The sequence below is a fragment of the Myotis brandtii genome, unplaced genomic scaffold, assembly GCF_000412655.1.
Source record: "Myotis brandtii unplaced genomic scaffold, ASM41265v1 scaffold463, whole genome shotgun sequence".
Classification (NCBI taxonomy): domain Eukaryota; kingdom Metazoa; phylum Chordata; class Mammalia; order Chiroptera; family Vespertilionidae; genus Myotis; species Myotis brandtii.
In genome coordinates this window covers 2221903-2248627 of record NW_005367694.1, presented here as the reverse complement: position 1 = coordinate 2248627, position 26725 = coordinate 2221903, and the positions used below count along the sequence as shown (strand labels likewise).

At 47.6% G+C, this 26725-nt stretch overlaps 1 protein-coding gene across 1 annotated transcript; it reads right to left on the bottom strand.

The window, feature by feature from the left end:
• On the bottom strand, nt 1-26558 carry KLHL22 (kelch-like family member 22). Its single transcript, XM_014547123.1, has 6 exons — nt 26304-26558; nt 23653-23818; nt 18514-19232; nt 10650-10842; nt 4523-4756; nt 1-967 (listed from the first exon to the last, which is right to left on the bottom strand). The coding sequence occupies exons 1-6, from the start codon at nt 26528-26530 to the stop codon at nt 605-607; spliced, it is 1902 nt and encodes a 633-aa protein (XP_014402609.1). The 5' UTR covers nt 26531-26558; the 3' UTR covers nt 1-604.
• Nucleotides 26559-26725: the final 167 nt, after the last annotated feature.

Here is a 26725-nt window from a genome sequence, read left to right as displayed (position 1 = left end):
TCATACCTTTTGTAAGATGATTTATTTCATTTATCAACAACATGGGGTCAGAAAAGCCCAGCTGTAGGGGATCCTCTTATCACTAGAACCAGTCTCAAGCAACCTTATGCAACTCTGCTCCTTCTCCAGTCCTTGGGAGCTCTCAATTGCTCTCTTGGCTGCTGGGTAGGTGAGGGGTCCACCCTACCCCTGCCCACAGAAGGGGGCTCAATATACCTCAGCCGCCTCACCCGGGTGCCAGTGCCCAGATCCTTTGGGAGAACACCTTCTCAGCCCAGCAGGGAGCAGAACCAGGGAGGCCAAGACAGCTGGTGACGGCACACCCTGTGTGAGCTGAGGAGCAGCAGGCCTGGTAAACCCCTTCAGGGGACCAGAGCCTTCCTGAACACTTCCCCCTGCACGGTGATCCACAGCCAATCTACAGAGCCCCACAAAGACCTGCTGCAAGCTGGCAGATAGGCTGATGTGAAGGAAGGGTGGCAAGAGCCAGCCGGCTGGGGTGCAGAAGGAAGGGTCTCAATGCCCTGGGGTAAAGTGCTCTGGCCTGGGCTGCCGTCGGAGCTCCTGCCACCCTTCCCTTCCTGTTGACACCAGCCCCAGAGCCCTAATCTTCGCTGGAGTTGTCAAACTCCTCCCAGTCAGACACACTCATCACCTCCGAGGCGAAGTCCGGGTCGGCCTGGCGGTCAGGGGTCCCATAGGACGGCTCCAGGAGCAGGGAACGGGGCAGGGTGAGCACACAGGCCGCCAGGCCCGAGATGGAGTTGTCCAGCTGGGGCCCCTCCTCCCAGCAGTCCTTCTCCACGTCATAGATGTGCACGTAGCCCATGCGGCTGCCACGGTTGTGTGAGCGGCCACCCAGCACATAGATCCTGTTGTCCAGCACAGCAATGCCAGGCTCACCATGCCCCGCTGGGAGTGGGCAGACAGATGACCACTGCCCGGATGTGCAGCTGTAGCAGGCCACCTGCAAAGCCAAGGCCCGAGTAAAGCTGGGGCACCTGCTGGGACAGGGCTGCCAGCCTGGACTAGGCCAGCTGGGCAGGGCAGCACTCTCGGCCAGGCCCTGGACTTGAACCAAGGCTGAGGGACATGTAGGGCTGTGGGCAAACCCTGACCCATGGAGGAAGGGCTTAGGGCCAGTGTTTACAACACTCTGTCCCATCTCCAGGGCCCTCAGTCAGCTTGTGGCCCCTAGTGTGTGGGTGTCTTCCAGTTGGCATGCTGTTATTTTCCATGGTCTGGTGGTACTGGTTCTCTCCTCTCCATAAGACTGAAGATGATTGAGGTTCCACGTTATATCTTTAGCTCCCGCCCTCAACCCTACCCCCACCGACAGCACCCCACACCAGGTGGAAGTGCAAATAAAATATGGAAATAGCTACTGCTAATGACCCTCAATGTTCTCTTTTCTCAAAATTACCCCAAACAGTAAACAAATACATGGGAAAATGTTCAACCTACTAGTAACTCTAAAAATGCAAAATAGAAGGAACTCTTACCATTTGCAACGGCATGGATGAAGCTGGAGAGCATTATGCTAAGTGAAATAAGCCAGTCAATGAAGGAAAAATACCACATGATCTCACTCATTCATGGATAATAGAGACCATTATAAACTTTTGAACAATAATAGATACAGAGGCAGAGCTGCCTCACACAGATTGTCAAACTGCAGCAGGAAGGCCGGGGAGGGTTGGGGGGCAGGAGGGATGGGGGTAAGAGATCAACCGAAGGACTTGTATGCATGCATATGAGCATAACCAATGGACATAAGACACTGGGGGGTAGGGGAAGCCAGGGGATTGTCAAGGGTGGGGAAAAAAAAGGACACATATGTAATACCCTTTGTAATACTTTAAGCAATAAAAAAAAAAAGAAAATGTAAAAAAAAAAAATGCAAAATAGCCTGGTTGACGTGGCTCAGTGGTTGAGAGTTGACCCATGAACCAGGAGGTCAGGGTTTGATTCCCAGTCAGGGCATATGCCCCGGGTTGCAAGCTCGACCCCCAGTGTGGGGTGTGCAGGAGGCAGCCGACCAATGATTCTCTCTCATCACTGATGCTTCTCTTTCTCCCTCTTCCTTCCTCTCTGAAATTAATAAAAATATATTTTTTAAAAATGTAAAATAAATGGTCAGGGAAAATTGTCAACTGTTAACCAGCAACCATAACCAAAACCCATAAAACCAAATGCTGGTGAAGATGTAGTGAAGCTATACTGCTATGCACTTGTCTGACAAGCCAGGAAAAAAGCAATTCGGCAATATGTATTAAGAGCCATAAATACAAATCTTACCTTTTTAACTTAATAATCAGCTTTGGGTCTCCAGCTAGAATATGCAGAATACTGGCCCTCCAAAGGCCATGTCCTAATTCCTAGAACTTGTGTTACTTAACACAGCAGAAGGGACTTTGCAGATGTGATTACGGGTGTGAACATGGAGAAGGGAGGTTATCCTGGTGGAACCACTTAGTTTCACAAGCCCTTGAAAGTGGAAGGGAAGGTGTGACAGGAGAGATGAGAAGAAGGACAACCTGCCGTTGTTGGCTTTGACGATGAAGTGGCCCCGTGCCAGGGAATGCAGAGGTCTCCAGAAGCCGTAAAGGGCCTTTAGCTGACAGCCCGAAAGGAAACAGGGACCTCAGTCCTACAACCACAAAGAACTGAATCTGCCAAAACCCTGAGCAAACAAGGATATGGAAAATAGGTATGTTGCTTTAAGTTGTGAAATTTGTAGTGCATTGTCATGGCAGCAATAGGAAACAAATACACTAGAGTCCAGTTGGTCTCACCACTGGGGGAAGGAGGTTGTTTAAAAAGAGATTGCTGAGCCCACCTCCAGAGCTTCCTCAGCGCATCTTGGGTGGGGCCTGAGAATCTGCATTTCTAGTGCATGCTAATATAATGTTAATGCTACTGGTCTGGGAACCATACTTTGAGAACCACTGCTCTAGCCTAAGGAAATAATCCAATATACTGGAAAAGCTCTATAAAGCAAATATTACTTATTATGTTATTGGAACAGTTAAAACTTAGACCAACCCAAATGATACACTAGTCTGAAAGAATTCTGCACAGCCAGCAAGGTAGGGGTAAGTAGTGGCTATGGAGATCAAATAGTAACTGGAAGACATCCTCAATGAACTTCAGCCAGAAGTAGAATGGGAGGTTCTTTAACTATAATTGGGTGTAAACCATGCATAGGTAGAAGGACAAAAAAATAGTGGCATGGGGCTGGATTATGCGTGTTTTTCTTCACCCTTCTCCATTATTTAAAGGTTCTGCAATGTGGTTATATTAACTTTACAATTAAGGTTTTTAATAATAATAAAAATAAGTGAAACTATTCCATATGATTATAATGGTAGGCACATGTCATTAGACATTTGTCCAAACACACAGAATGTACACCACCAAGAGTGAACCCTGATGTAAACTGTGGATTCTGGATGATAATGATGGTCACTGTGGGTTCATCAACTGTAACAAATGTCCCACTCTTGTAGGGGATGTCAACAGTGTGTGTGTGTGGGAATGGGGCTAATATGGAAAATCTCTGTACTTTCTGTTAATTAAAAAAAATTTTTTAGAGTAGTTTTAGGTTTATAACAAAATTAAGAAGGTATAGAGATTTCCCGTATATGCCCTGCTCCCACACATGCACAGCTTCCCTCAATATCAACAACCCCTACATGTGACACATTTGTTACAATTGATGAATCTATACTGACATATAATCACCCAAAATCCATAGTTAGGGCTCACTCTTTTTTTTTTTTTTAAATATATTTTATTGATTTCTTACAGAGAGGAAGGGAGAGGGATAGAGAGTTAGAAACATAGATGAGAGAGAAACATCGATCAGCTGCCTCCTGCACACTCCCTACTGGGTATGTGCCTGCAACCAAGGTACATGCCCTTGACTGGAATCGAACCTGGGACCCTTGAGTCTGCAGGCCGACGCTCTATCCATTGAGCCAAACCGGTTAGGGCGGGGCTCACTCTTGGTGGTGTACATTCTATGGGTCTGGACAAATGTCTAATGACATGTACCCATCATTATAATATCTTACAAAGTATTTTCATACTTTCAAAAATCCTCTGTGCTCTATCTAGTTTCTGTTCAAATTTGCTACGAACCAAACTGAAAAATAAAATCATTAAAAATTTTTTTGCTGGAACCTGTAACTGCTTAAAAAAAACACAACACCCCAAAAAAAGAGCCCTAGCTGGTTTGTCTCAGTGGGTAGAGCATCAGTCTGTGGACTGAAGGGTCTCGGGTTCGATTCTGGTCAGAGCACATGCCCGGGTTGCGGGCGCAATCCCCAGTTGGGGGCTTGCAGGAGGCAGCCGATCAATAATTCTCATCACTGATGTTTCTATCTCTCTCTTCCTCTCTGAAATCAATAAAAATATAAAAAAATAAAAAGGAGGCACATGTTACAAATAATTTTTCATCCATAACAATTGGAAGGGGCAGAATAACAACAGGTGTGTAAGGCAGCCCAGCTGCACTTACCTGGTGCACATCCCTCCTGGCGCCAGCATCATTGTTGCTGCCCCCGATCACATACAGCTTGTCCAGGAGGGTGGCCATGCCATGCCAGGCCCGCCGCACAGGCCCATCCACCAGAGTTTGCCAGGTGTTGCTGTCTGGGTCATAGCAGTGCGTCTCCCTTAGGTAGTCCTCCCCTCTGCGGCCGCAGGTAATGTACATCTTCCCCTCCAGTGTGGCGCCAGCATGGGCATACACCTACATGGGCCACCAAGAGAACAGGGGCAGATGGGGAGGGGCCAAGAGAGCAGTGAGGGAGGGCAGCCAGCGGCCTTTGCCAAGGCTGCTCCTACCCCTCAACTGCCTGACACTTCCTGGCTTCACTGATTTCCTCTTCACACTCAGATGAGAAAGCTCCCTGGATTTTTGCTGGACGTACTGTCTAGTCACCCACCCATATCCTTTTCCTAATGGGGAATGATTCTACAGAGCCTGAGCTTCCACAGGGGAAGAACGAAATCTGTCAGTTCTGGGAACCCCTGACCCACCCTTTGTTGCCTACCTCCACCTCTCTCCATTCCCAATGGCCAGCCAATCCTCCAGACCTGCTTTCAAAATATTTACTTGCAAATGATGGCTGGTACAGTGAGGGGAAAAATGAGATGCAAAAGTCAAAAAATCAAACACCAAGCCCTGGCCGTGCGGCTGAGTTGGTTGGAACATCGTCCTGTATATTGAAAGGCTGTGGGTCGAATTCCCAGTCAGGGCACATACCTCCGTTGTAGGTTTGATCCCCGGTGGGGCTCGTACAAAAGGCAACCAATCTATGTTCTCTCTCATATTGATGTTTTTCTCTCCCTTCCCCTCTAAAATCAATAAATATACCCTCAGGTGAGTATTAAAAATAATAAGAAGAACACCAAGAGTAATTTTTAGCCTAGCCAGTGTGGTTTAGTGGTTGAGCATTGACCCATGCACCAGGAGGTTGCTGGTTCGATTCCTGGTCGGGGTACATGCCTGGGTTGCAGGCTCATTCCCCAGTGAGGGGCGTGCAGGAGGCAGCTGATGGATGTTTCTCTTATCGATGTTTCTTTCTCCCTTCCCCTCTAAGTATCAATGAAAAAAAAATTTTTTTATGTTAATTTTAAGTTATGGGATTGTGTGTGGGAAGAGAATACACCACCCTGCCTTTAATTTTGGCCCTCCACCTTTCATGTGCTTTCCATTGCGCCCAGCCAGCCCCCACCACAGGCACTCGTGCTCACGCTAGTCACTCTTGCCCAAGGACCTCCTATCTCATAGCTACCACATGTAAGGCCCTCCTGCTGTACCAGTGGGTCCCAAGGCAGGGCACTGTGTGTTTTGGGGGAGAGGAGCCCCATGAGGTGTGGAGGTTGCAGGGTTTGGTCCAGGGAGAGTCACTATGCAGGGTGGCAGGCATAGAGAGTGGAGAGCAAGGGACAGAGCAGTGGGCATGTTTTCGTCCATCAATGGTGGAGAACTAGGGAGATTTTGGTTTTTTTTTAAAGTTAACTCCATTTTGATGTAAGTGTAGATTTGCATGTAGTTCTAAGAAATAATAAAGGCCCCATGTATCCTTCACTCAGAGTCCCCAGTGGTAAGAGCTTATATAAGTACAACACAACCAGGATGCTGGTGTTGGCACAGTTAAGAACACAGGACATTTCCATCTTCACTAGGACCCCTCCTGTTGCCTGTTCATAGTCACACCTATTGCCTTCCTGCCCTGAATCCCCTTAATAACCCCTGGCAACCACTAATCTGTGTTCTCCACTTTGTCATTTGTTGTCACTATTTTTAATTCTAGCCATTTTGAGAGGTGGTTTTCTCACTGTGGCTTTAATATACATTTCCCTAATAATTAATGACGTGTTTGTTTGCCATCTGTATATCCTCCTCAATAAAAGTCTTCTGCCTTCTTTTTAATGGATCTATTTGTGTGTGTTTTACTGGTGAGTTTTGAGAGTTCTTTATATATGTTAAGTAGTCCTTTGTCAGATATGTGATTTGCAAATATTTCTCCCATTCTGCAACTTGTCATTTTAAAAAAATGTTTTCATTGATTTTTAGAGAGAGGAAGGGAGTAGAAGAAACATCAATGTGAGAAACAGATTGGCTGTCTCCTGGATGCCCCCTACTGGGGATCGAGCCAACCACCCAGGCATGTGCCCTGGCTGGGACCTCTTGGTTCATGGGTTGATGCTTAACCATTCACTAAGCCACAACAGCCAGGCTTACTTTGCTTTTTAAAAAGATTTTTAGCCTGGCCAGCATGGCTCAGTGGTTGAGCATTGACCTATTAACCAGGAGATCACTGTGCAATTCTGGTTGCAGGCTTGTTCCCTAGTAGGGGGTGTAGGAGGCAGCCGATCAATGATTCTCTCTTATCATTGATGTTTCTATCTATCCCTCTCCCTTCTTCTCTGAAATCAATAAAAATATATTTTAAAAAAATGTGCCCAGCTGCCATGGCTCAGTGGTTGAGCACCAACCTATGAACCAAGAGGTCACAGTTCAATTCCCAGTCAGGGCACATACCCAGGTTGCGGGTTCTATCCCCACTGTGGGGCATGCAGGAGGCAACCAATCAATGTCTCTCTCTTGTTGGTGTTTCTCTCTCTCTCTCTCCCCCCTCCCATTCACTCTCTCTAAAAAAATCAATGGGAAAAATATCCTCAGGTGAGGATTATATTTTAAAAAGACTTTTAATTGATTTTTAGAAAGATGAAGGGAGAGGGAAACATCAATGTGACAGCGAAACCTTGATAGGCTGCCTCCTGCACACCCCCTACCAGGGATTAAGACCACAAGATGGGCATGTGCCCTGACTGGGAATCAAACTGGCAACTTTTTGGTGCACAGGACGATGTCCAACTGAGCTACACCAGCCAGGGCTATTTCTTACTCTTCAATTTGCATGCCTTTATTTTCTTTTGTTGCCTATTTCACTGGCGAGAACTTCCAGGACTATACTGAATTAAGAGCGGTGAGAGCAAATATACTACCCTGTTCCCCACTGTAGGGGAAAAGCATTCAAATCAGTCTTTTACCATTAAGTCTGTTGGTAATAGGATAACTATTGTGAAATGTGTTTTTCTTCATTGTCTGATATGACCATATGATTTCAATATGGTGAATTACACTGACGGACTTTCAAATACGAAACTAGCCTCCATCCCTTTAATCAACCCCATTTGGCAATGATGTGGTGGTTTGTTTTGTTGGTTTTTGAGTTCTATTTGCCACTATTTTATTAAGGATATTCATATGTACATTTATAAGAGATCTGTCCCCCTTTTTGGTACTGTTTTTGTCAGTTTTGGTATCAGGGTAATATTAACTTTATAAGATGAACTGGGAAGTATTCTCTCCTCCTCTTTTCTGGGGGGAAAATCACGCAGAACTGGTGTCAACTTCTCTTTAAATGTTTGAGAGAATAAGAATTCTCCAGTGAAATCACCTGGGCCTATAGTACACATTCCTCAACAATAGTATAGAGCTATTCAATTTATCTGTTTTATGCTGAGCAATTTGTGGAGATTGTAGTTTTTTGAGGAATTGGTCCATTTCATCTAAGTTGTCAAATTTACATGTGTAGAGTTGTTTGTATTATTCCCTTTTGACATCTGCAGGATTTGCAGGAATGACCAATTTCATTCTTGATATTTTTAATTCTGTCTTCTCTCTTTTTTTTTTTTTTGTCAGTCTTTTTTAGAAGTTTGTCAATTTTATTGATCTTGTGGGGGGAAAAACACACAGTTCTTTGATTTTCTCTACTGTTTATCTGCTTTTAATTTCATTGGTTTCTGCTCTTTTTATTACTTCCTTTCTTCTGTTTGATTTGGATATACTTTGCTCTTCTTTTTTCAGGTCTTTGAGGTAGGAGTTTAGATTATTGATTTGAGACACACACCCCTCTAATGTATGCTCTTAGTGCTACAAAATTTCCTGGTGGAACAACTTTAGCTAGGTACAATAAATCTTGACACATTGTCTTTTCATTTCATTCAGTTCAAGGTATTTTTATTATTCCCCCTTGAACTATGGATTACTTAGAAGTGTGTTGCTTATTAGTTTCCAACAGTCTGGTCAGTTTACCTCCAAACTATACCTCAAACCCATCCATCTTCTTCCTTCTTCAATAGCCTCCACCCTAGCACAGAACTTCTGTCCTTGCTCCTGCTCCTCTAACTCCTCTTCTCTTCACAAGCACTTTCCCTTTCTCAGAATAAACTATGAAGTCCCCTCCTGGCCTACAAGGTCCTTCCTCCCTCAGTCTGACATGTCGTCAAATGGACCCTCCCCAAATAGTCTATCTAGATTTGTCCTGCCAAAGCCCCCCCGCCCAACTCCCCACCCCAAGCCCTGTTTAGCACAACCTCCTCTTAATTTCCTCATCGCACTTACCACAATTGGGAATTGTTTTACAGATTTGTTTAGTGGTTAGGCTGTAAACACCATGGGGGAACCTTTGTCATTTCTTGTCCTCATTGCATCCCCAGGTATTAGAAAAAGGGTAGGTGAAAAATAAAAAAAGAAAAAAAAAAGAAAAAGGGTAGGTGCTTAATAAATAGTTGCTGAATAAATGAATGTATGAAGTAAGGAACACTGGCAGTCAGGAAGAAGTTAACTAAACTGGTGGTCCGTGAGGTCCAAAAGGTTGGCGACCGCTGGACTAAAGGCTAAGGGTGCCACTCTATGGCCAGACTGGATAACGGCAGCTTCCCAGACAAAGATCCCTCAGGCTCCTCCCCCACACATCTCTCACTCCCATCTAGCACCCTTGTAGAGAGGAATTCAGTTCATCCTCATCCACCAGGTCTCAAGGAGTCCTGATATTTCCCATGCAAAATCTGCTCCTTTCTCCAGAATGGGGTAGAGAGTATCCTTCTAGAGGGGCTCCCTTCCCCAAAGAAGCTGAGGAGCGAGGAGCATGCCAGCTTTCCCTGCCTGAAAGGAATCATGGTAGGAGACCCTGACCTTGGAGAGGAGCTGGACTCACCAGGGAGTCCCCTAGCTCCCAAGAGTCAGTCTCAGGCCCTTGGGGACTGGGGAAGGGTGAGAGATAAAGAGGGGATGTGTGGAAAGAGGTTCAGGAAGGCAGGAGCTCCTTTCTGCCAAGGTCCCAGAGCTAGTTCAGTAGAGCCCAAGGCAGAGCCCCACTCATCCCCCATGCCATCCCCTGCTTCTGAGGTGCTCAGGGATCCCCAAAGGTGTATAACAGATGCTCTGAAAATTACAATGCTGGTACCAACAGGGTGCATACCCTGCCCTCAGAGGCTGAAACCTGGGACTTGGGGGATCAGCTAGTCCCGTGGTCGGCAAACTGCGGCTCACGAGCCACATGCGGCTCTTTGGCCCCTTGAGTGTGGCTCTTCCTAAGCCTTAGGAGTACCCTAATGAAGTTAATAAGAGTGTACCTACCTATATAGTTTCAGTTTAAAAAATTTGGCTCTCAAAAGAAATTTCAATCGTTGTACTGTTGATATTTGGCTCTGTTGACTAATGAGTTTGCCGACCACTGAGCTAGCCTCTTCCTTGGCCTGGGATCTCATGTCTGGTTTTGGGGCCAGGATCCAAGTACCCCAAAACAATAGGACAAAAGAGGGACCTCCCTAAAGTAAACATCTCCAAATTGGAACAAACCAAGGTTCTGTGTAGGAGGCACATGATCTAAAAAAAACAACTAAAAAAAAAAAACAACTTGAAAAATAAAAATTCTCACGTGATTTTGGCGTTTTAAAGGCCCCACCCTCCAAGGGACCTTTAGAGAAGTGTGAGGCTTCTGAGCCTTCATCTCTCTTGTCTAACATCTCTGGACACATCCTAGCTCATCTCAGCTGTGCTAAAGGACTTCATCTGAACTTCAGGATTAAAGTAGCTTCCCAGGGCCAAGGTGGCAAGACAAGAAGGGGTGAAATTCTGGGGAATGCGGTCTGGGTGCTTGCTGAGGGTCTCCCCAGGTAGTTGGCAGAACCACAGGGGTCCCCCTCCTGCTCTCAGTGCAGGGTCTTTGGAGGGATGTGGACTCAGCTCACTGGCCCTGACTCCCTGGCCGGGTCTTTGGCTCATTCTACACACCCCAGAAAGGAGCGGGTGGGAAAAACCCCTCTTGGAAGGGCTTCTTTACCTCCCTCTTGAGCGGGGCCACATAGGCCCAGGTGTTGGTGGCAGGGTCATAGCGCTCCACAGCATTCAGGTCAGTGTGGTAGTCCCGGCCCGCCACTGCGTAGATGTACCCGCCCACGACACACACACACAGGTCGGCGTGCTCCTGCTGCAGGGACTGGATCTGGAACCAGCGGTTGTGCCGCGGGTCATACCTTTTAAGGGGACATGAGGACAGCACATCACTGACAGGTGAGACAGCACCTCCTGTTCTGCCCATGTCCCCTAAACCCTCCCATCATCTGCTTCCACACACTAGCACACACCCACTCACAGCCATGGCAGCAGGCTGATGCACACCTGGGAGGTGTGGCAGAAGCCTCCTGGGTTTCTGCCCACGAAGCTGGTCCCTTCCAGGTATAACCTCTGGTATGGTTCTTAGCCCACTCTACTATCCACCCCAGGCTGACCGAGGGCTGTTCTTACAGCCACCTCCATCTCACCCCATGGCCCCCATAGCCCTGCCCCCATTCATTCAGGATGACCATGAATTGTGGATGGACACAACAGCCTCCTAGCCTCTAGCTAACACCAACACTCCCTCGTGGGTGGTCTGCTCGAGCCTGCCATGTGCACAGTGCCCACATGTGCTCATCACAACCCACCTCTTCATCTCTTCATGCACCTCATGCTTTCCCAACCTCCCCAACTGGAGTGCCCTCTTCACTTCTCAAGGTCTCCCTCTCTGTGAGAGTCAAGGTGCTATCTCCCACACTGGACTGTGAGTATCAAGAGGGTGGAGTCCTCTGGGATTCCAGGTCCTCCCTTGAAGCTGGAGGAGTCAGGCTGGCCTGCAGGAGCACTGCTGGGCCAACTGGGAGGAAAGGTGACCTCTACTGAGTTACTGCTGAGCCCCAGCACCATGTGAGCAGGTAACCGTTACCATAAGTTGCTCTCCTGACATGGAGGCCACTTTCACACCCTTTTCACTGGAGATGCAGTTGTCCCCAAGTCACAGCCCTTCACGCTCCTTCCTTCTCATCAACCTTTATCAAAAAGTCTAGTCCCCAAGCAGCTTCATCCTGCACTCCCATCCCTCTTCTGCCTTCAAAGGGCTTTGAATTCTCAACCCAGGTGATCTCTGACACTCCAGACCAACTAACTATAATCCTTGCTTTCTCCTGCACTTTGGACCTACACTGCGACTGCCTCCCACCCATCTCCAACTGGCTACTCACTTGTCCTAAATGGAACCCCATGCTTCCTCTATCCATTGATCCTATCCTCACCAGCAAAGCTCCTGGTCCCACTCCAAAATCCTAACACTGTAGCTCAGGCCCTTCAAAACCCAAGTCCATACCCAACTTTCCAGCCCCACAGTCTGCCCCAGGCTTGCCCCACTTCCAGGGGGCCTCCTATTGCCTCTACCCCTTCTTTCCGTGCCCCAGACCTGGTGCTCTACAGGGCCTATGTGGTGTGTTGTTTGGGTGAACACAGATGATCACAAAGCCTAAAGGGCCCAGGGCCCTGTAAGCCTGAGGCCCAAAGCCCACTCTTTCCCTGACTGGCATCTGGCCCTTTTCCCTGGGCATCCATCCACCCATGTGCCTGCACTTGAGCTCCTGCATCTGGAGCCTCCTTGCTCAACAGCCAATGCATAGATATAGCATCTTTCAGATAAGTGTTTTTATTTCTACACAGGAAGATGAACTCCAAAGAGAATTAAGTCAAACTTCAAGTTCTGAAGAGAGTGAATAAAGTTTTCTTTGGCCTGTGTCATATGCTATTTGGTGAGGAAATCAGATGCATCCTTTGCCCTAAAGCACAAGTTAGGCACGTTCTGCAGCTGATTCTTCCTACCCTGCCACCCAGGAATTCCAGGAAACAAGCTGTCTCAGGAATAAGGGCTACAGGAGACAGAACATGCATCTGGGTCACACACAAATGCAGGCCTGAATCCCAGTTCTGCCCATTTACTTGGGTGCATCTGGGCATCAGTTTTACTCTAGACATTCACTCAGTCTCTGCACCTGTCCATCTCTTCATGCACCTCATGCTTTCCCAACCTCCCCAACTGGAGTGCCCTCTTCACTTCTCAAGGTCTCCCTCTCTGTGAGAGTCAAGGTGCTATCTCCCACACTGGACTGTGAGTATCAAGAGGGTGGAGTCCTCTGGGATTCCAGGTCCTCCCTTGAAGCTGGAGGAGTCAGCCTGGCCTGCAGGAGCCAGTTTTATTTATTTATTTACTTTTCCTCTTCAACTGAGCGCAGCTTCTGGAGGGATGCACATGGAGCAGTGAGGGAGGAAGGGGACATCTGCCTAGAAAAGCTATCATGAAGGATCATAAAGGACAACATACATAAAAAGGGTCCTTGTTAACCTGAGGGAAGTTTGTAAAGGACCAAGGTTCACATCTGTATTCCTAGACCTCAGCGTAGCACCTGATCAAGGTACATCATGCACTGTCTGCTGAATAAATTAACGAAGGAGTAAGATTACTAGCAGTGAAATCATTCCTTCTCTCCACAAATATGCACTGGCCACCCAACATGGATCAGGCAGTGCTCAGTGCTGGGGATCCAGAGGGAAACTCAAGACAAGGGCCCTGCTTTCCATCAGAGTGGGAAACAAGCTGAAGAGAACAGAGTGAACAAGTGCTCCTTATAATGCGGGTACCACAAATATGATGATGACGATGATGATGATGAAGTAAGGAAAGTGATCCACCTGGCAGCAAGGTCTGGGGAGAGCAAAGCTCTCAAGAGAAGGGCCTCCTGAGAAGGTGACGTTTGAGACATGAATGACCAGAGGCACAGCCAGGTGAAGGTTAGGTGGGAAACAGGTAGCCAGTTCAGTCCAGAGTGCACCATCCAGAGGCCATCAACTAGCTAGGATGGTGCCTTCTACTGCCTTTCCTGTGCATGACACTCATTCATGTACATGTCTCTTTTTCCCTGTTTCAAAAAATTTATTTATTTATTTACTTTTCCTCTTCAACTGAGCGCACAGCTTCTGGAGGGATGCACAAGGAGCAGTGAGGGAGGAAGGGGACACCAGCCAGATCAGCCAAGACAATCCTAGAGATCAAGGAGGTGACAGATGTCACAGCCAGATCGCCCTCACATCCTCTTCTTCCCTATTCTGAGCCAAGCATAAGTCAGCATCTCCCACTAGAGTGACACAATACCTTCTAGATGCTTCCGCTTACTTCCTTCTGGTCTCCTGCCCTCACAGCTTCCTAGGCAGAGTTCACTTGGATTTGTGGCTTCAGATTTAAGGACACACACACACACACACACACACACACACACCACATCAATAATTTAAAGGCACCAAAGAAAAAGTCTACTAAATTTAACAAGAACCAGTTTCACTGCTTTCTTATCTCCCCACTGTGTCCTAAATTCCACATTTTCCTCTTTATTGGATTAATATTCCACGTTGTTAGAATAAATCCCCAAGTAATATTCTTTTTCTAATAAAAAATAAGCTTTATTATTGCATATAAGGATATAATCAGTTTTAATCACTTTAATGCAGATTGTGGATCATCCAACTGCAAACTCAGAAGTGAAATCTAGAGTTAGTACAAATATGTTCGGGAGAAACCAAGACGGCGGCATAGGTTAACGCTGGAGTTTGCTGCCTTGAACAACCACTTCAAAAATACAACTAAAAGACGGAACGGACATCATCCAGAACCACAGGAAGGCTGGCTGAGTGGAAGTTCTACAACTAGGAGGAAAGAGGAAACCATACCCAGACTCAGAGGAGGCACAGTGCTGAAGTGAAATACTAAGGTGCGGAGTGCATGTGGATCAGGCCGGCGGCGGAGGGCACGGTTGTTGTTTTCAATCGGGAGGGAGTTTCAGACTCTGAGCTCCAGATCCGGGCGAGTCTCTAGGGACCCAGACTCAAACGGGAGAAACGGGAAGGCAGCTTTCTCTCCGAGGTTTGCAGCGTTTGCAGAGCCGCTGGGGACGGAACTGAGAGCAGCCATAACTGCTCGCTCCACCCACCCTGTAGATACCCTGGGACCTGCCCCGCCCAAGCCCTGCACAGAGACATTTGCAGGATAGCCCCCTGTTGATTCTGAGACCCCGCCCCATCCAGGCTGCTGCAAAGCCTTTTGCATATGAATGCCCGGGTCCTTTACAATCTGACAACTACCTAACAAATTGCAGCTGGGCCAGACAGACCCAGAACTTCCAAGAGAAGGCCCAAGGCCCCACAGCAGCTTGCATTGCTTCTCAGCTGGGCCTCATCTGGGCACCCCCAAACCCCCAAAAAAGGAAGGGGAATCTGCATATCTCTTCATAGCTCCTGCTGGGTAACCTCAGGAAGAGGCTTAATTAGCACCTCCTTAGATCCAAGAGCCAGTGTACCCAGTGGTCAGAGTGGGACCACCCAGATTACAACTCCTCAGATTCATAAGGAACACACTCAGGGGGCAGACTCAGTGAGCACCAAAGCCCCACTGAAGCAAGTCTTGCCCCAGAAGGGTGTCTTCAGCACAGAAGTTCTCCCACTGCAGACACAGCTGATTCTCACTGCCAATTGGCCTGGAGGTCAATTCCTCCCAGTGACACCTAAAACAATCAAGGCATAACTACAACAAGACTGTGCACAAAGCCCACAAGGGGGTGCACCAAGAGTGTCCACCTCAGGTAACTGGGGAGGCTGAGCCACTGGGCCCTGTAGGACACCTAGCACACAAAACCACTCTACCAACACAGGGAAGCAGACAAAATGCGAAGACAAAGAAACAGGTCACAAATGACAGAAATGGAGGACAGCAAACGACTGGATATAGAGTTCAAAACCACGGTTCTAAGATTTTTCAAGAATTTTATGGAAACCGCCGATAAATGTATTGAGATCCTTAAGAAATCTAGTGAGACCCTCGATGTTGTGATAAAGGACCAACTAGAAATTAAGCATACACTGACTGAAATAAAGAATATTATACAGACTCCCAACAGCAGACCAGAGGATCGCAAGAATCAAGTCAAAGATTTGAAATACGAAGAAGCAAAAAACACCCAACCGGAAAAGCAAAATGAAAAAAGAATCCAAAAATACGAAGATAGTGTAAGGAGCCTCTGGGACAACTTCAAGCGTACCAACATCAGAATTATAGGGGTACCAGAAGAAGAGAGAGGGCAAGATATTGAAAACCTATTTGAAGAAATAATGACAGAAAACTTCCCCTACCTGGTGAAAGAAATAGACTTCCAAGTCCAGGAAGCGCAGAGAACCCCAAACAAAAGGAATCACCACACCACCACACCAAGACACATCATAATTAAAATGCCAAGAGCAAAAGACAAAGAGAGAATCTTAAAAGCAGCAAGAGTCAGTTACTCAGTTACCTATAAGGGAGTACCCATACGACTGTCAGCTGATGAACAAATGTAATAATCTGAACAATAAAGATTTAATTATTAAAAAAAAAACAAATATGTTCTGGGGCTCTTGTTAAATTTAGTAGACTTTTTCTTCGGTATTTCCATGACTTAAGCATTTCCATAACTAGTAATGAAGTTTATTACAATTAAAAAATTATTTGAATTATACTATAAGTCATGGGAATACCTAAGGAAAAAAATTATTATTCTAAGTAGGGTCAGAACATGTGGCAATGTGAGACCAGCTACTACCAGGTAAGGCATGCAGTCACTTTTCAGAAGCCCAGAGCTATGGGAAAGGTACAAACGTAGAAGGTCGATACTAAGATGCAATCAAAGAAAGAAACAGTGGTATCTTGGAGGCAAATACAATTTGCTCCAAAAGAGGTAACTTTTTATATAGTTTCTGCACCAATGCTTTAAGATATAACCTGGGAAGTCCCTAGCTCCTTAAAGTGCAAACCCTAATTTTCTGCAAAATCTTGTTTTCTTATATTCTTAGAGCCTATAGGTTCAAAGGCTGGTGAAATAATGGAAGGGGGAAGGGGAGAGAACCAAACTCTTAGATCAAATTAAGATCCATCTTCCATCTAGCAGCTTTAAGAATCCACTGGGAGAGCCCTAGCCAGTTTGGCTCAGTGGATAGAGCATTGGCCTGAGAACTGAAGGGTCCCAGGTTTGGGTCAAGCGCACAAGCCTGAGTTGCGGGCTCAATCCCCAGTAGGGGGCATGCAGGAGGCAGCCAATCAATGATTCTCTCTCATTATTGATGTTTCTATCTTTCTCTCCTTCTCCCTTCCTCTCTGAAATCAATAAAAATATATTTTAAAAAAATCCACTGGGAGATCAGGGAAACATTTGCTCTGTAGCGATGACAGACCCCAGGACCCTCCCCGACACCTTGCCAGATGCTCTGAACCCCAGCCCCTGTGTTGCCTACTCCCACTAGGCAGGTCTCACAACCCCACCTGTCACAGTGATCCACTTCCTGAGTGAAGTTTGAGGCTGTAGTTATCAATCACAGGGCTGATATTAGCATTTTCCAGAGTCCAGCTTGGGTCTCATAGCACATGTTCAAGAAAGGGGAATTTAGACCAATCTTGTGTGAAACTGCATGTAACAGGACAGACTATGGGCTAGCAGCATCCCTGCAGGCACACAACCACCCTACCATGAGCTGAGGGCTAGAGACCATGATTTACAGGTCTGTGGGTTGCTCAGCAGGGAGATCTGACCTTGGCTCTCCAAATGGGAAGCTGAGCGCCCTAAAAAACAAACTTCAAGGCTTGGCTAGAGGGAGGCTAGAACCTGGTGCTGCCACACCCACTGGGGACGGCATTTGGTATGAGTGAAAGTATTGTTTCCTGGCTTTGGGTCTCATCAGTCTAACAAAGGTAATCACTTCCAAGCCCAGGAGATCAGAAGTGGCTGAGGAATGGTCACCTCCACCTCAGTCCTGGTCACCATGCTTCTGAGAGGCATAGCCAGGCCAGACTCCACACCTCCCTCACCCCAGAAGGTAAAATCATGGACACGAACTTGGTCCGCACCCAGCTCACAGATGCAAGGAGCAGTTGGAACTCTTGCTCTCCCTCTGCAGCACCACCTTTCAGTTTGTGCAGGTGGAAACTTCCCACAGGCATCAAATCCCAAGAAATCAAACCAAAGTATAGTGGACGGGACCTGAAAACCTAATGGCAGCTGAGGCAGTGGGATTTAAATAAATTTGTGGAATCGCAGCCTCATAGACTGACAGAGCTAAAGCCTCCTACAGACCATGGCAGTCGACCAAACCCCCCTCAGAAAACTGCCTTTTCCAGAGACCACTCTGCTGATGACAGGGCAGAGGGTAGGGGTAGGGGCAGGGATTTGGCAAGAGGCTCAGCGATGCCTGTTGCCTTTCCTGCATCCCTGAGTTGAGGACTACACACTCAGGGGAGCAGTAGCAACAGGAAGTCATGCTCCACTACTGGCTTGTGGTCAGAAGAGCAAAGCAGATAGGCAAAGGGAAGCTGGGACGAGTTGTGTCAAAATTCAAGAGAGGACAAAATGGAAGGAGCAACTGCCTGTCCGTGCTCCCAGCTCCTAAATCCCCTCCTTCTGAGGCTTAAACACCCTTCCTGCCATGGGCTTCCCTCCCCTGCACTCAGCCAAGTGCAGTCACAACTTAGCCCCTCACCGACAAGACAGCAGGGTGTGATCCAGGGTGAGTGTGCTCCTGAGAAGGGGACAAGAGCGAAAGAAAGCAATCCAGGTCCCCTTTTCCTATGTCACCGCCATCTACATTCTCCAAATTAACCTGAAATTTGTTCCGCAAAACAGGGGTACCCCAACAAGCACAAGATCAATATAAAAGGCTGATCACCTTGGTCCATGGTGATGTGCCCATGCAGAACCCCTCCCTAACCAGCCCTCTGAGCTAGTGATTCCTACACTACAGCATCACCCGCAGAAATATGGCCCAGGGTCCCTTCTTACCTCCAGCATCGGGACTCAGCGCGGAATCCCTGGACATTGTTGTCCCCTCCAATCAGATACACAAAGTTGTTGAGCACTGCGATGCCCTGGTTGGACATCCGGGGGGCCAGGGAGGCGGTGAAGTGCTTCCACTCTCCCAGCAGGGGGTTCAGGTACTTGGCCTGGTCACTGAGGACCGTGGATGGTGTGGAGTGAATGCCCCCAAAACCCACAACACACTGGAAGTCTGACCGCAGCTCCGTCTGTGGGCTCTGTAGGCTGGGCTGCAGGCTCTCATTTTGGTGGTACATGAGAGCACTGGCCACTGTGTCCCTCAGTGGGCTGGGGTCCAGCTTGTCATGCAGCCGCTGGAGGACCTCAGGTTCCATTAGGGGAAATCGCACTGTCTCAAGGAGCTTGGGGGGCTCTTGCAATGAGATCTGGTCTGCTTGCACCTGCTCCAGGGTGTAATGGTAGAGCAGGGCACCCTCATACACCTCGGTCTCGCAGGAGACCTCCAGGCGGTTGCTGCTGAGGAGGGAGTAGACCTTCTCCAGAGGAAGCTGGCGGTACTTGTCAGTCCTTGAGAAGGCCACAAAGTTTTTGAGGATGTAGGTGTCCAGCTGCTTGGTCAGACGGCTCAAGTCAAATAGCTCTGCCAGCCGGTAGACATCAAGGATGTTCTCCTCATCCACCCAGGACACGAGGAAATCACAGCAGAAGTGGATGATTTCTGGGATCTGTGAAGACAACAGGACTCATTCAAGCCTGGGAAACAGTGTCTGGGCGCAGAAGACAGTGACAGTAGTTACATGCCTTACGTGGCTGTCCTCTGAAGCAGGTTCCTGCTCCCCCTGGCCCTCTCAACACCCCCAACCTTTCCTGGAGCAGAGGCTGGTGCAGCCACTTTTCCCAACACTAGAGACAAATAGGGTTCACTGCAGATGGACTGGGTTTAAATCCTGGCTCAGAAGTGATCTGCAGAATGCTCTGAACCTCGCTGAGCCTGTTTGCTTATCTATAAAACTAGAGGCCTGGTGCATGAAATTCGTGCATGGGTAGGGTCCCTAGGCCTGGCCAGCGATCAGGGCTGATCTGGTTCCCTGCTTCCTCCTTCCCTCACTCCCTCAGCACCCGCTGCTCCACTGGCCATGTTCTGTGTCACCCCCTGGAGCAATTGAACTCCTGGTCTCCCAGTCAAACTCCCAAGGGGACAATTTGCATATTAGCCTTTTATTATATAGGATAGGGATAAAGTAAAAAGGAATAATTTCAAATGACATCATGCATAGGAACTCCCTGGCACAGAATGGACCCCTGATATATGTCAGTTGCTTTTTAGATCAAAAGTACTGGATCTCCAGAAAAGCTGGAAGCTGCACAATGGCCATGATGTCCACTGTCCCTGGTTTGGAATGCACATGGGACCTCCACCCTAACCCCCAGCTCCTTTCTGCTACAAGCCCCACAACTGGAGGCCCAGCCAAAGCTTCAGGCCCAGAAATCTGCCCACTCCCCCAAGAGAAAGGCCCCAAGCTACCCACATACTAAGAACCACCCACAGGCCCTGGCTGATATGGCTCAGTTGGTTGGGTGTCATCCTGTGCACTGAAAGGTTTCATTTCCTGGGCCGGGCACATGACCGAATTATAGACTTGATCCCAAATAGGGGCATGCAGGAGGCAGCTGATCGATGTTATACTCTCACATCAATGTTTCTCTCTCTCTTTCCCTTCCTCTCTCTAAAAAATTAATAAAAAACCACCAGCAGGGCATTCCCAAACACCCACCCAGCACTCAACCTGACCCAGAGTTCTTGAAAGGCTGAAAGCCTTCCTGCAGGATAGAGGACGGCTCAACTCATCATCAAGGGGGTTCCCAGGTGGCCTGCACTTTCCCTTTCCCAACTGTTCAGAAGACCCAGTGGGTTGGAAGGAGGGCAAGAGAGAGGATGACACTAAGGTGGGAGCTGAGAATTGGGCCACAGGGTTAAAGGACACCAAACCCTTTAACCAAAGGGTGATTAGATAACCAATGCATGACAGAATAAAGGAGACAGAGAGAAGGGCTCTAGGAAAAGCTGCCCAGGTATTGCTAAATTCTTTAGGAAAATAGGATTTGAGAATTTCTCTAAAAACAGGATCACCTCACTTTTTCAGCATCATTAACAAATTGACCAGTGCACATAGAGCAATTCTGCTGGCATCTGAAGCTTAAACATTTATAATGGTTTTACTTTTATTTTCCAGGTGATATGTTAAAGGGCTGAATGAAAACCTGCAAAGTTCCAGGCACGTATTTCCCCAAATGGAATGTCCCCGGAGTGCTTTGCTGGGTTATTACTCAACCACAGTTCCTCTCTTAGCCTGAACTTCCGCTTTGCTTCTTCTTCCTAAAATACTACTTCTGATTTGTCATGAGCAGGACACCAAGGACCTGGGTAGAAGGTGAAAGCAAACTGCCCTCAGTGGGCCTGGAGAACCAAAGCCTCCTACATAAGGATTGTGTTGCCTTCTCATTGTCAGAGCAGTGGGCCCTCTGCCGGATGGAATCTCACAGAGGAGTCACCTCAGGCCCACCCCATGAAGGAGCCCCACAAGGGGCTCAGAGGAGGAAACTCATTTGCCAGGGGTGACTCAGTGGCGGTGGTCTTGCTGGAATTCAGACACAGGGCACAGCATGTGGGGGGTGGGGACAAATCACCAACAGCTAGTGGCTACACGAACAAACATGATCTGATGGGCCTATGGACTTGGAACTGTTATGCCAAGTAAAACTTGCTTTAAAAACATCATTGCACAGCCCTACCTGACTTGGCTCAGTGGATAGAGCATCGGCCTGAAGACTGAAGGGTCCTGGGTTGAATTCCAGTCAAGGGCACATTGCCTGGGTTTCGGGCTCAATCCCCAGTAGGGGGCATGCAGGAGACAGCCGATCAATGATTCTCTCTCATCATTGATGTTTATCTCTCTCCCCCTCTCCCTTCCTCTCTGAAACCAATAAAAATATATTAAGCCCTAGCCAGCTTGGCTTAGTAGATAGGGCATTGGCCTGTGGACTGAAGGGTCCTGGGTTCAATTCCGGTCAAGGGCACATGCCCAGGTTGCAGACTCAGTCCCCAGTAAGGGGCATGCAGGAGGTGGCCGATCAATGATTCTTTCTCCCCATTGATGTTTCTATCTCTCTCTCCTTCTCCCTTCCTCTCTGAAATCAATAAAAATATATTTTAAAAAAATTAAAAACAACAACAACAAAAAAAAACATCATTGTATAGAAGCCCAATACATTAAAAATAAAACAAAACAAAGCTGGGCGGCTCAAGATGAAGTGGGGGCTCCCTCTCCCCTACCATCCCCCAGAATGGCCCAGAGGTATCAAGGAGCACTGGCCAAACCTCTGTCATAGTGACCTAGGGAAACGGCAGATCTCTGAGCTGATGGGTGGGAGAGGGAAAGTGGCATTTTGGAAGATGGTTTGGTATTGGTGTGCATGAGGGATTCAAAGAGAAGGCAGGGACCAGCTGGAAGGTATAAATGGAGAGGTGAAGGCCAGGACAAAGATGAGGACGTGGAAACAGAGAACAGAGATAGCTAGCTACAGGTAATATTTACAAGGATGACTTGTCCAAACATGGACACAGGGAATGAAGATGGAAGAGCTCAAGGAGCCATGGAGGCTCTGGCAGAATGGTCATGGGACACAGAGTGGGACGTGGGGAGAGGAGTATGCAGTGAGGAGGAGACAATGCTGACAGTGAGTCCCTGGGGAGAGAGCTGAATATGTGACTTAGGTGTTGTAAGAACTGGATGAGAGTTCCCAAGCAACAATGACCAGGATGTGGGAACAGAAGAGATCTCTGAATAAAAGAAGCTGGGGAGCCCTAGCTGATTTTGCTCAGTGGATAGAGCAATGGCCTGAGGACTAAAGGGTCCCAGGTTCGATTCTGGTCAAGAGCACATGCCAGGGTTGGGCTCAATCCCCAGGAGGGGGAGCATAGGAGGCAGCTGATCAATGATTCTCTCTCATCGTTGATGTTTCTATCTCTCTCCCTCTCCCTTCCTCTCTGAAATAAAAAAAAACAAAACAAAAAAACAGGTGAGGAAATTCTTCTGCCACCTGCCGCTCTGAGGATAATGGCACAAGGAGCTCAGGGTAGGGCCTCCAGATGCCCTGAGCAGGTTGGTTTTCCTATGACTTGAGTTTTTTCTGACTGCCCCAAATATGCTCTGACCTGAAAAAAGGTGAGGATTAGTGGGCCAGTGTGGTTCAGTGGTTGAGTATCGACCTATGAACCAGGAGGTCATGGTTTGATTCCTGGTCAGGGCACATGCCCAATGTGGGTGTGGAGGAGGCAGCTAATCAATTCTCTCATTATTGACTCTCTCTCATCATTGACATTTCTATCTTTCTCTAACTCTCCCTTCCTCTCTGAAATCAATTTAAAAAATATTTTTTAAAAGCTGAGGATAATGAATTTAGTGTAGCATTTCACTTCACTTTCAAGAAATATGGGAAGAGATGTCTCTCAAGCCCAATCAGGCTGCCTGATGGACAGCTCTTCATAAGAGCAAAGGCATGTGCAGGCCCAGCCTGTGTACATGCACCAACATTGCCAAGAGTCAATGCAGTTTTCTAAAATGTGTATTAGACTGTCAAAGCCTCAGAAGACTTTTTTTAATTCTGTAGGAAAATAAGTATTTAAAGTTCAATAACAAAGGGGAAAGCAGTGTCAGAGATCAACGAGACCAAGTAGAGAGGATGGGCAGAAAGGGCCTAAGCTGCAACACTGGGGGAAGCTCAGCTTTGCCAGATGCCAGCATCCACAGGATGTCACAGGTTCGGCTTCGGCCATTTATTTACGTGCAGGACCTTTTCAGGGGCAGGGAGACCCAGGAAAACGTAAAGGAACCAGCAGAAAAGCAGAGGACAAGCGCAGAGGAGGAACCTGGACCTGGCGACCTTTAGAGCAGCTCTGCTTCAGTGTCCAGAGCTGGCCAAGCCAAGCACTACCCGGGGCTTCCACCCCACTCCACTCCACTCTCTCTTACTGCCTCATGTCCTCACCTGCCTGACCCACCTTCATGCCTGTGCCTGGCAGGCAGCCAGGGAAACCACACCTATGTATGGGTGTCTGCCTTGCTCCAATGAGGTGAGCCTCACCTGAAGCTGGCAGGCGGCAACCAGCGTCTCCTGGACATTGCTCAGGCTGAGCTCCAGCTCGGAAGTGTATATGAAATGCAGGATTTGGCACATGGCATTGTAGGACACACCGTGGATTAGGACCTCTTCCTGTTCCATTTCCTTCAATCCCCCAGCAAACATTCCTCTGCAAAGCGAAGACATGAGATAGTGGAGTTATACTAATTGGGCCACCAGCCCAGGCTGCAAAGAGCATGAGCAGGTTGACCCAGCACCACTGTGCGACAGGACACTGGCTCAATCTGAGCACTGAGTCATCCCACAAAAGGCATCTACAAGTTCCTGGCCAAATTTGAGCAACCATCCTAAAAACTGCCCTGTGTCCCCTTTCATGGGCCCTAGGGAGTTACACATGAGCCTCCTGGGGGCACAGACCATGACTGGCTTGCTTTCTGCTGCATCCACTAAGTATACTTCCTGAATCACAGCAGCAGCCCAGAACATGTTATGAAAAAAGGAATGAATGGGAGTCATCCCATTCAGTATATACTTACTGAGCACCTACTAAATGCCAGGTACCCTTCCCAGAGCAGAAGAGAACTAACAGTTAAGTACTGTGGCAAGATTCCTACATTCAAAAAGTTTAATGCTAGGAAGAATGACAACAAAAGAACAAGGTATTTCAGATTGTGGGAATGCTGGGAAGAAACTCAACAGGACATATGATTGAGGAGAGCATGACTGGGAGAGTAGAGCAGGTGGAGAACAATGGGGGCAAGAAAGGCCCACTCTGAGGAACTGAAATGAGACGAGGCAGCACCTCCCCAACCAGGGTACAGTGTTCTAGGTGGAAATGAACACCCTTGGGTGGGGCAAGGACAAGCTTGGCACACAGGCAGCCAGGGCAAAGAGGAAGTGAGCTGGAGGTAAGACACGGGCCAGGTCCTGCTACCCACAGGGCAGGGTAGAGTCTAGATTTAAATCCAAGCATAATGAGATGCTGTCAAGGAATTTTATGCAGGAAAATGGCATGAGCTGACTGACTCTTCAAGCTCAGGTGCTGTTGGCCAGAGTGGAAGGGCTAGAGGAGAGGTGGGAAGGTTCCACCAGGCCTGGCAAGGGCCACATGGCTGGAAAGCTATAGTTGAAACTACCCTGGAAAGGATTGGAGAGAACATGCTGACAGAATGGATCTAGCAGAGCACAGGAAGAATCAGGCCCTTGACTGGGGTCATGGTGCAGCCAGCTGGGCAGATGGGGACTTGAGAGGAAGAGGGTCAGAGAAGGCAGCGGGAGTCCTATTGTGGCACCATCAGTGTGATATGCTCATGAGGCATCGCAGTGGAGAGTCGATGCAGAGGGAAGGGGCTGGTGGTCAGGGGAGGCATCAGGACTAAAATATGACAACAACATAAAGATGATAGAGTAGCTATTTTTACATTTTTTAAATTTTTCAACTAGGTTAGTACACATACATAGTACAAGATTTAAAATATATGGAAGGGTGACAGCCTCTCTCTCCTCTGCTCCAGGCCATTAGGTCCCCTCCCCAGGGCAGCACTAGTACTAGAGGCAGTCCACATATCTACACTGTTTTGAGTCAATATACCTTGGAAATGGATTCTTATTGGTATATAAGGCTATCATAATTGATTTAACCCATTCCTGCTGGGGTGCACTTGGTTTACTTCTACTCTCCCATTTTTTTCATTCAATGGAGGCCCTATCGCCACATTTTGCACATGTGACTGTAGGATTAATTCCTACAGAAGCAATTGTTGGGACAAAGGCTTTATATGTATTTACACGTTGATAGGACTGCCCATATGCTATCAATTTTATAAGGGAAAAACCTTATAACTAATGAGACAGGTAATCTCACCAAATGTTTAAGAGATGTGGCACTGAAAGACTGAGACATAAACTGTCACAATGTCTTTTTAAAAAGTGTGTGTGGCCCTAGCCGGTTTGGCTCAGTGAATAGAGCGTCGGCCTACAGACTGAAGTGTCCCGGGTTCAATTCCGGTCAAGGGCACATGCCCAGGTTGCCGGCTCAATCCCCAGTAGGGGGAGTTCATGAGGCAGCCGATCAATGATTCTCATCATTGATGTTTGAATCTCTCTCTCCTTCTCTTTTCCTCTCTGAAATCAATAAAAATATATATATTTTAAAAGCGTGTGTATGTGCATGCAAAGAGAAAGCAAATATGGCAAAATGTTAACAACTGGTATTCAAGTGTTCATAATAATATTCTTAAAACTTTCCCACAGATTGGAAATTTTTCAAAATGAAATGTTGGGAAGCCAGAGTAAAGTAGAAAGAAAATCTGTTTTATAGCAAGATACGGTACTTAGAGAAAAAAATTAATTTTATAAAGTGTAATATTACAAGTAAAACCAAACTTATCAAGCATATCATCTTCAAAAGAAAAGAGAACATACCTTAGAGACAGATGAACAGCTGAAAGAAAAATAAACCCTAAGACCCCTTCTGTCTCTCCTGCTGTTGATCAAGTCACCAAACAAGCAGTAAGAGCAGCTAAGGGTGAAGAGGGTGCCTGCCAGCTTCTGGCTGGCCCCTCAGGCCCAGTCATGTCAGTGCCAACACATCTGCCCAGTGGAGCCCAGATTACCTATTATTTTACTTATGAGAATAGGTGTATGAAACTCACCTGAAGTAATCACAGGATGCTGCCAGCAGGATGCGATGGGCTTCAATGTGTTTCCCCTCCACCACCAGGACTACATCGAAGAGGATGCCACTGTCCCGAAGAGCCAGTAGCCCCCGGAGCAGGGCCTGGGAATGCTGTGCGCTTCGGTAGGTGTTGTTGACACAGTGTGTGTGTGAGGGCTGCGTGGGCAACTTGCACAGCTGGGTGAACTCCTGCTCCTCTGCCATTCTGACCACCACAGCAGACCTTACCACCTTGGCCGTCAGCTGACAAGAGAGAGGGGATCGGGAATGAGTAAGGGAGGCAATACCACACCATATACGACTGGCCAGCTCTGCTCCCAGCAGCACCTGTTTCTCCCTCCAGCTTACCTGTGCTTTCCCTGTGGTCTCAAACACTCTAATTCCCTCTCCCCTCCCACC

What these genes read in the sequence shown, in the direction of transcription:
- KLHL22 (XM_014547123.1), bottom strand. Translation starts at nt 26,530, where the DNA reads ATGGCAGAGGAGCAGGAGTTCACCCAGCTGTGCAAGTTGCCCACGCAG. An exon ending in GCATCCTGTGATTACTTCAG is followed by an intron (nt 23,819 to 26,303) that starts GTGAGTTTCATA and finishes TTCGCTTTGCAG; the next exon opens with AGGAATGTTTGCTGGGGGAT. An exon ending in TTGCCGCCTGCCAGCTTCAG is followed by an intron (nt 19,233 to 23,652) that starts GTGAGGCTCACC and finishes TTGTCTTCACAG; the next exon opens with ATCCCAGAAATCATCCACTT.